Source organism: Lampetra planeri, chromosome 53 (genome assembly GCF_965212315.1).
Source record: "Lampetra planeri chromosome 53, kcLamPlan1.2.h2, whole genome shotgun sequence".
Taxonomy (NCBI): Eukaryota; Metazoa; Chordata; class Hyperoartia; order Petromyzontiformes; family Petromyzontidae; genus Lampetra; species Lampetra planeri.
Genome location: NC_136159.1, coordinates 685,456 through 694,429, shown reverse-complemented (window position 1 = coordinate 694,429; position 8,974 = coordinate 685,456). Strand labels below are relative to the sequence as shown.

The window sequence follows — 8,974 nt, the reverse complement described above, 5'->3', positions numbered from 1 at the left end:
TGAGCCTGGCACTCACTGCACACCACTGTCATGTTACAATTGTCAAGCTTATGCGAATGTAAAATTATATTTACGTGATGTAACCCAAAAACCTCCATTATGAATAATATTGGTTGAGAAAACGTGAAAGAGTGCATTCGCGAATGCACGATGTTGCACACATACCTTTGAACACCCGTGAACGTTGTCACCGAGCAAAGCTGACATTACAACATTTAATTTGAAACACGGGTTTATGTGGCTTTTATTATCCTTCTGCACATTTATCATGCGGCTTGAGCCAAACGCAGGCAGCTCTGTCTATATTGCAGGTTAAATCTGAGCTGCCGATGTATGCCAAGGTTCAATGCCGACCTCGACTTTGATTCGTGTGACACGTGGGAGCGACACAAACGCCGCAGCCCCCTACTGAAGCAGCCCAGTCGTGGGGCCTTCTTCAAATGGGGGGCAGCCGACAGCTAAGTGGGGGTCACGACAAATGTTTACTTATTTACTTACCAGGCATGGCACACTGACCTATATAGATCTTATTCAGAAGCGACCTGGATATCACACATGATGGCTCAACGAAGTGGCTTATCATGGTGTGGAACTTGATAGCAGAAGCCACGTTCTCTAAACACGGGACGTTGATTCTGAACGGGGAGGGAAAAACCCGGGGGGGGAAATGCGGAGAGAAATCCACGCGATCACGGGGAGAAGGAGAACGAGAGAGGGAGAGAGAGAGAGGCATCAGGGTCGGGATCGAACCCATCGCCTACACACCTCGACACACTAACAGTGTGAGCTGCTTTTGACTCTCGTGCAATGGTGGCGCTAACAGAATCAGAGATGCCCAGTAGGAGATTTACTTGTAGCTAGAAACAAAGTGACCAGGCACCTTACACATTAGCTCACGCTGTGCCTCGGATACAGTCAATCAATCAAACACAACAAGACAATTAACTTCGATAAAATACATCTCTGCCATACACAGCGATGTCTGGCCAGCCACACAATGCCCAGAGTGGCGCCCGCTATCTCCCTCGACTCATGTAGGCGGGAGGGGAGAGGGGTGGAGGAACCTTCCGCCAGCAGCGACGTGAGCCAGCAACTGCATGTCCGCGCCTTTGTATTCTTCGCTCGAGTCTCATTCTTGTTCTTTGGGGAGTGCCGCCAGCAATCTCTGCGACTGACTCACGATCTCGAGGCAGCTGACGCTGCACTCCTCGCCTCGCCTGCCGCTATAAATGCTGCGGGTCTCGCAGCCAGGAGCTCACCTGCCACTTTGCTTCCTTTCCCACCTCGTCGCCGCAGCCGCCGCCTCTCCGCCTTCGCCCAGCCATGTCTTTCGTGGGGAAATGGAAGATGTACAAGAGCGAGAACTTTGAAGAGTTCATGAGAGCATGCAGTAAGTGTCGGGCGCAGTCCGAGAGCGCCTCGCGTTGACGGGGCGGGTTTTTGTTTCAACACAAAAACTACTTTTCAGCTCGCGCGGCGCACGTGGGTGGCATGCCCACTTCGTGTCGGTCCTGATCCTCCTCCTGTCTCTGCGAGTCGTTGGCTGCGTGGACGCCCGCTCTGTCAGCAGTCGCGTGAGCGAGCGGTGGCAGGGCTGCACCCTTGAACCATTACGGTGGTGGCGATGCAGCAGCGAGGGTTGGTGGATCACACAGAGATGTGGTGAAACTCCCTCGCCGCGGGTGGACGTCGAGGAGGAGCCGTAGCGTGGCGCTGCAGCAGAATGTGGACCCCACCTGGTCCGGTCTGTACGGGATAGAGTTTCACACGCAGTAGGCTTTCGCCACCAATATTATTCATGATAAAAGTTTTGTTGGGTTAGATCGCGTAAGTATAAATGTGTCGTTAACTCTCCAACACACCGGTGGGCTGAAGTAGTAACTAATTGGCGCGTTGTTTACGTGGCAAACCTTACTAATTGGCTGTGTCGGGTGGTGGCGGGCTAACGACACATTTATACTTACGCGAACTAACCCAAAAAAACCTCTATCACGAACGGGACAGAGTTGCCTCCTCGCACGTGCGGCGGTGGTGGCTGAGGGCTGTGAGTTGACATCACCCTGCTGATGACTGTTACGAGAGAATTTGCCGATTACATTGTCGCGTGTGACGTGGGGGGTGTTTGCTCTGCTGTGGTGTGGGGAGCGCTATGGAGTGGTTCGCGTGCTGACTTGCTAACCAGCTACACGAGTTCGATTCCCGCTCACGGCCAACACCAGCGACGATGATCCGAACCGGCATTGGGCCTCCCCTAGGTCGACTCAGCCTCAAGTGAGTACCCGGAGCTGTCGGGCGTGGTGCTGGCCAACCTCCACCCCCTCGTGTGTCGTTCCGGCCTTCGTAGGTGCCCGCTTACAGCACTTGCCCCGACAGCCTGCTGACGGCTATACGGGGGATCTTTGTTTCCTTCTGTCGCGTCGGCAGAGTACGATGAGGATGTCATCGCCAAGGGAAAGACGGCCGAGATCGAGGTGGTGTACGAGCGGCAGGGCGACGACTTCACCATGCACCTCTTCGTGAACGGCAAGGAGACGGTGAACCACTTCACGCTGGGCAAGGAGGCGGAACTCACGGGGCCCCTCGGCACCAAGGTCAAGGTGAGCCACCAAGGTCAAGGTGGGCTACCAAGGTCAGGATGAGCCACCGAGGTCAAGGTGGGCCACCAAGGTCTAGGTGGGCCACCAAGGTCAAGGTGAGCCACCAAGGTCAAGGTGGGCCACCAAGGTCAAGGTGGGCTACCAAGGTCAGGATGAGCCACCGAGGTCAAGGTGGGCCACCAAGGTCTAGGTGGGCCACCAAGGTCAAGGTGAGCCACCAAGGTCAAGGTGGGCCACCAAGGTCAAGGTGGGCCACCAAGGTCAAGGTGAGCCGCGGGACCGCCTCGGGGCTCCCTCCGCGGCTTCCCGGGGGCTCGGGGGTCGTCGGCCGCACCGTCGATTCCGGGGCGGGCTTCTGCCAGCGCAGTGTCGAGGGTTGGTGGCCCCAACTCGCTCGCTCACGACTCGCAGACGTGAGATGCACGATTTAGCGCGTGGATTTTCATTCCGTTTGGATCATTCCAGGTCTGGGAGTTAAACTTTTACGGTTGATTCCGGCTCAATTCCTGCGTATGGCAGCAATATGTTCAGACGCTCAATGCCAATGCCGAGGTCGGCTTGCCATGTACGTACTGTATGTTGGACTTCTTTCGCACCGTGCGTAGCCACCCGTGCTAACCGGAGGTGCGGGGGAAGGACAACAAACTAAACACAAAACGCAGTTCTCAACAAATAAGTGTCCAATCTCGATCAATGAGCTCCAGTGGCTTACGGAGATCGGAAGGAAGAGCGTTCCAGACGGCTCCAGAAGCGCACCTGAAGGTGCAGCGCGACGCGGCGACTTGCTTCGCTTTCCTCCACTCTGCACTCCTCTCTGTGTTTGTGTTGTTGTTGTTGTAACTTTCTCACCCGCCTCGTCTGGACATCTGCGAAAAAGAGCTTCATAGCTCATCGGATTCTTCCTGTCGAAACGCATCGCCTCCACCTTCCCAGTCAATCGCTTTGATTGACGTCGTCTCGATATCCGTCGTTGTTTCACTTTTCAGGAACGCATCCCCCACGTAAACCGGGGTATTACAATAACAACTCTATGTTATTGTTGTTGTTATCATTATTAGTGTGCGTTACGTTGTTGTTGTTGTTATTATATAAGTGCATTGCCGATCGGTCCCAGGACCAACGAAATCCTCACCTTTCTTTGCCCCCAGAGTCTCGCTGATTAAACTAAAATGCAACAATTGTTTTACGTTAAACTATTTAACCAGGTGTAAGGCCCAACTGAGCTATGCAGCTCAGAAGCGACCTGGCCACAAATGATAGCTCAACGAAGTTGCCTTATCACGTGGACATTTATTGCGGCCAAATAATCTAAACGCCGTGATGTTGGTTCTGAACGTGGAGAGTGGCCATGCAAACTCCAAATATACAGCAGCAGCAGCAGCAGGCATCGCCAGGCTCGGGATCTGAAGCCCACGACCTCCTGCACACCAGGCCAAGTAGTTAACATCTCCCTCGCCACCGCGGCGTCTCTGCACTGCAGCCATCGAAGCGAGTTGCTCTGTCCGCCCCCCGCCCCCCGCCCCCCGCGCAGAGCACCACGGTGCTGGAGGGGACCAAGTTGGTGTCCAAGCTGGAGAAGATCTCTCACATGCAGGAGCTCGCGGGTGACGAGCTCGTCGAGGTGCGTTGTTGACAAACAAAGACCCCCCCCCCCCCCATAGCGTTGTTGACAAATAAAGACAAAGACCCCCTATATCGTTGTTGACAAACAAAGACAAATACCCCCTATAGCGTTGTTGACAAACAAAGACAAATACCCCCTATAGCGTTGTTGACAAACAAAGACAAAGACCCCCTATAGCGTTGTTGACAAACAAAGACAAAGACCCCCTATAGAGTTGTTGACAAACAAAGACAAAGACCCCCCCCATATATGTTGACAAACAGACTGTAGGAGTGCGATGTGTAAACATCACGGCGAGTGAGACGAAGGCGGCCGGGCGTGGTGCTGGCCACCCCCAACGCGCGCCACTCGCTCACAGCACTTGCGCCCAACAGTCTGTTGAGGCTACATGGGGGATCGTTGTCTTAGTGTGCGCGTGTTCTCTCTCTCTCTCTCACAGACCTTGGGCATCGGGACCGTGATGATGATCAGAAAGTTCAAGCGCGTGGCGTGAAACCCTCCATGTGGACACGAGCGGCAGCAGCGGCAGCAGCAGCAGCAGTAACAGCAGCAGCAGTAACAGCAGCGGCAGCAGCAGTAACAGCGGCAGCAGCAGCGGGGTTTGCTGTCTCCCCCCGGTGATGGTAGTGGCCGCCCGTTGCACCAAACAACCAAATAAACAACAGCAACCATCGAATGTCGCGTCTCCGTGTCTTCTTCTCGTGTGTTGCCCCTCTCTCTCGGCCTCTCTCGGCCTCTCTCTCTCGGGGCAGTCAACGGTGGCGGTGTCATGTGAAGTCGGACGCCCCCCCCCCCACGTCCATCCAACCATCCCGCCATAAGAATGTGGAATTTGCTACCAGCTGGCTCACCTGCCCACACTCACCTGCCCACACTCACCTGCCCACACTCACCTGCCCACCCTCACCTGCCCACACTCACCTGCCCACACTCACCTGTCCAAGTTCACCTGTCTATCAGGGCGGGGCGGGGGGACAACAACAAACATTTAAATGATATCAAGTCAAACTCGTGCCTTGCTGCGCTGAACTCCAACACGAATAGCGGGCGACTTAATCGCGTTCCGGTTGGAGCCCAGCGAGATCGCAAGCTGCCGGGCTAAGTGATTTTAAACGAGGATTCAATGCCATTGTGCGAGGTTAGGTCCGCCGGTTAGCCGTTGCCATGGGCGACGGGGGTACACAGAATCCCTGGGATTTGGGGGTCAAGCTCTTCGCTTTGGCTGCGTCTAATCGCGGCTTTACTCGAACAAAGTTCCACGGCCGACCTCCCCCCCCCTCTGCCGGGGGGGGGGGCGATGCCAGAACGGGGCCCGCGGACTGCGACGGGGGCGCCCCTCCACGTCTCGGCCGAGACTCGCGCGAGACGACAAACTCCGTCACGTGCAGCACGCGCACACAAGACAAAGACCCCCCGTGTAGCCTCAACACACTGTTGGGGCAAGTGCTGTTAGCGAGCACCTATACAGGCCGGTACGGCACACGAGGGGGTGGGTGGCCAGCACAACGCATGGCCGCCTTTGTCTCCCTAGTGGCGATGCATACACACCGCACTAGGTACTCATTTGAGGCTGAGTCGACCTAGGGGATGCCCAGGACCCCGGGACCGGTTTCAACGATTCGTCACTGGTGTCGGTCGTGAACGGGAATCGATTTCGGGTCGCCGGGTTCGTAGCGCAGCACGCTGACTGCTCCGCCACCGCTCGACGCACACGCGCACACACACGGTGTGGACAAGGACACGAAGGGGACCAAGATTGCGACTCTGACGCCTGCCCTATATTTTGAGTTTGAATGTCTCTCCCCCTCCCTGTGGTCGCGTGGATGTTTCTCTGGGTGCGCCACATTTAGAATCACGCGTTTAGAATCACGCGTATAGAGTGTTTGGCTGCTCTAAATCTCCACGTGATGAGCCACTTCGATAAGCGATCATCTGTGGCCGGTCGCTTCTGGAGAAGAGCTACACAGCTCTGTGCGCCTTGCCTGCTAAAGTAAACAAAACAGAGAAACAAGTCGCCTTGTAGAGACTCGTTGGGGCACGTGATGTTCGCGAGCACCTCTGAATGCCGGCAAGGCACACGAGGGGGTGGGTAGTAGTTAGCATCACGCCCGGCCGCCTTTGTCTCCCCCGTGTTGATGTTTATACTCATTTAAGGCCGGGGATGCCTAGTACTGTGTCAAATACTCACCACTGTTATTGGTCGTGAGCGAGCATCGGACTCGGGTCTCAGGCATCGTGCACACACACTCACTGACGCATGTGCCCACGACTCCCACACAGCGCGACGCAGCCGATGAGAGATGTGATGCCGCTTGACCGGTTCAGAGTTGAGACCTCTGCTGCCGAACCGGTGTTGGCCATGAGCACATTTAGCCAGGTAGGATCACTCGTCCACTCTCTCCACAACTGCTCATTACTCACGGACAGTTCACGGGTGGAGGGTTTGATCACACAAATAACCCAGACAGGCGCATTGTTTTAGTGGGGCTGATGGGAAGGCCCCATCATATCTTAGTAGAAAACTCTAGGTTCAGTAGAGCAGTCACCAACTTCTTTCAGTAAGAAACAATTGCCAGATCATCAGCCTACACATCAGGGTTACTCCGTCGGGAGCCATCCCCTGACCGCACACGGGCATCGATCAGCCTCCCACTGCATCTGTACCAGATGGGAATTCTACAGGTAAAGTCATGGAAAGTTGATCGAGCTACGTGGTTATAATATGTGAAGTATTGGAAAATGACGGCAGGAAACTCCTTGACGGGAACACACTTCTTTTATTAAATCTTGACTTGTAACAATACAACGCGTGGCCTCTCTTCTTCACAATGCGCTTCTCTTGACTCTGGATTCTGTGCTGCTGGCTCTCTGTGCCTCGTGTAGACTCCGCGCCTCGGCTACACTCCTCTCTCGCCTCGTGTAGACTCTGCGCCTCTGCTACACTCTCCACTCGCCTCGTGTAGACTTTGCATCTCTCTCTCTGGCTACACCGTATGCATACTCGGCTCGTGTAGACCTTCCTCTCTCTCTGGCTACACCGTATGCATACTCGGCTCGTGTAGACCGTTCTCTCTCGCTGGCTACACACTATACATCACTCAGCTCGTGTAGACCGTTCTCTCTCGCTGGCTACACACTATACATCACTCAGCTCGTGTAGACCGTTCTCTCTCGCTGGCTACACACTATACATTACTCAGCTCGTGTAGACCGTTCTCTCTCGCTGGCTACACACTATACATTACTCAGCTCGTGTAGACCGTTCTCTCTCGCTGGCTACACACTATACATTACTCAGCTCGTGTAGACCGTTCTCTCTCGCTGGCTACACACTATACATTACTCAGCTCGTGTAGACCGTTCTCTCTCGCTGGCTACACACTTATACCTTACTCTCCTCTACTCTCCATTACTCTCCATTACTCTCCTCTCCGGGCTCTATCTCTGCACCTTCGTCTTCATTCTTAGATGGTTCCACTTCTGCCCCTGCTCCTCTGTGCATCACCTTATATACCCCTTCTTCCCGGGAGACGGAGCGGATGCGGACCTCAACGTCGGCACCGCTCCTCAGTTACCCAATCCCCACGCGCTATCCCTACGATCCGGTTCCGCTCAGCGCGTGTTTCCACTCCCCGACCAATCACACCGCGCTGCTACCCGATCACTCCTTCTGGGCGCGTCACCGGCACACAGCCAATCAGCAGCACTACCCCCACCCGCGCACTGACGCCTGCTCCTCCCCGTCAGCGCGCGTCACCACACACACACCCGTACATACGCGCTGGCACACGACATATACACCCAGCGCGTATCACCACTACATCACCCCCTCCCACATAGCTCGCAGCCGGCCCGGCTGCTAACAACAACCAACCGCGACGATAAAACGACAACCAACAAAAAAAAAAACCCCGTAACCCCCCGAGTGTGCCCCGTAACATAACACAACAACAACAACAACAAGAATAACTATGTACAGATTGACAATGAACCCGAAAAGTCAACAATAACACGATACGAGCAAATTCGAAACGAACGCGCCCCACGTCCCTGCGACTACACGCAGTGACGAGGCGCTCCAACTGCCCCGACTCCTCACGAGGCAGGTCATGCAAAGTAGCACGACCTGGCGCGAGTCCGTCTGGCTGGTCCATCGTATGGGGCGGGACACTGACGACCGTCCGGCGGTTCCGGCTGCTCCAGACGGCGCGGAACGGGCCTGAAAGGGCCGGCCCCGCCGCGGAGATCCGGCCGCCGGTGATCGGCAGCTGTCAGTTCCGAGACACCTGGGAGCAGATCAGGCGAAAATACGTGTGGATCAGGCAGAGACATTTCCCCCTCTGGGTCGCCGGTCACGTCACACGCCCGGCCATCACGACACAAGGGGAGGCCATATGGAGGCGAGAACGGTTTCAGTCGGGAGGGGTGAACGTACCACCGGCGCTTTCCCCACTTTATCTGAACGCACTGGGGCTGTGCAACGCGCACGACCTCCACGGGTCCCCTCCACGGTCTCAACAATTTAGGCGACGTAGCCAAGGGTGCCTGAGGGCAATGCAGCCAGGCCCTGTCACCTGGTTTCCATTCGTGCATGGACACCTTCCGTGCCCGCAACCGTTCATTAGCAATTTGGCGAGCCCGCGAATTAAGCCGCGCGGCCTCCCTCGCCTCTGTCAGCTTGTGAATATTAAACTTAATATGTTCTGCCAAATTAGAATCAGTTCGTGGAGCGGACAGGCCAAGTTGCGTTTCT

General features: G+C 55.4%; 1 protein-coding gene across 1 annotated transcript; it reads left to right on the top strand.

The window, feature by feature from the left end:
- Window positions 1–1,229: 1,229 nt before the first annotated feature.
- Window positions 1,230–4,897, top strand: LOC144734839 (fatty acid-binding protein, liver-like). Its single transcript, XM_078617246.1, is given in 5 exon segments — window positions 1,230–1,261; window positions 1,263–1,390; window positions 2,425–2,597; window positions 4,129–4,218; window positions 4,661–4,897. Coding segments are annotated over 5 exon segments (477 nt in total). The 3' UTR covers window positions 4,715–4,897.
- Window positions 4,898–8,974: the final 4,077 nt, after the last annotated feature.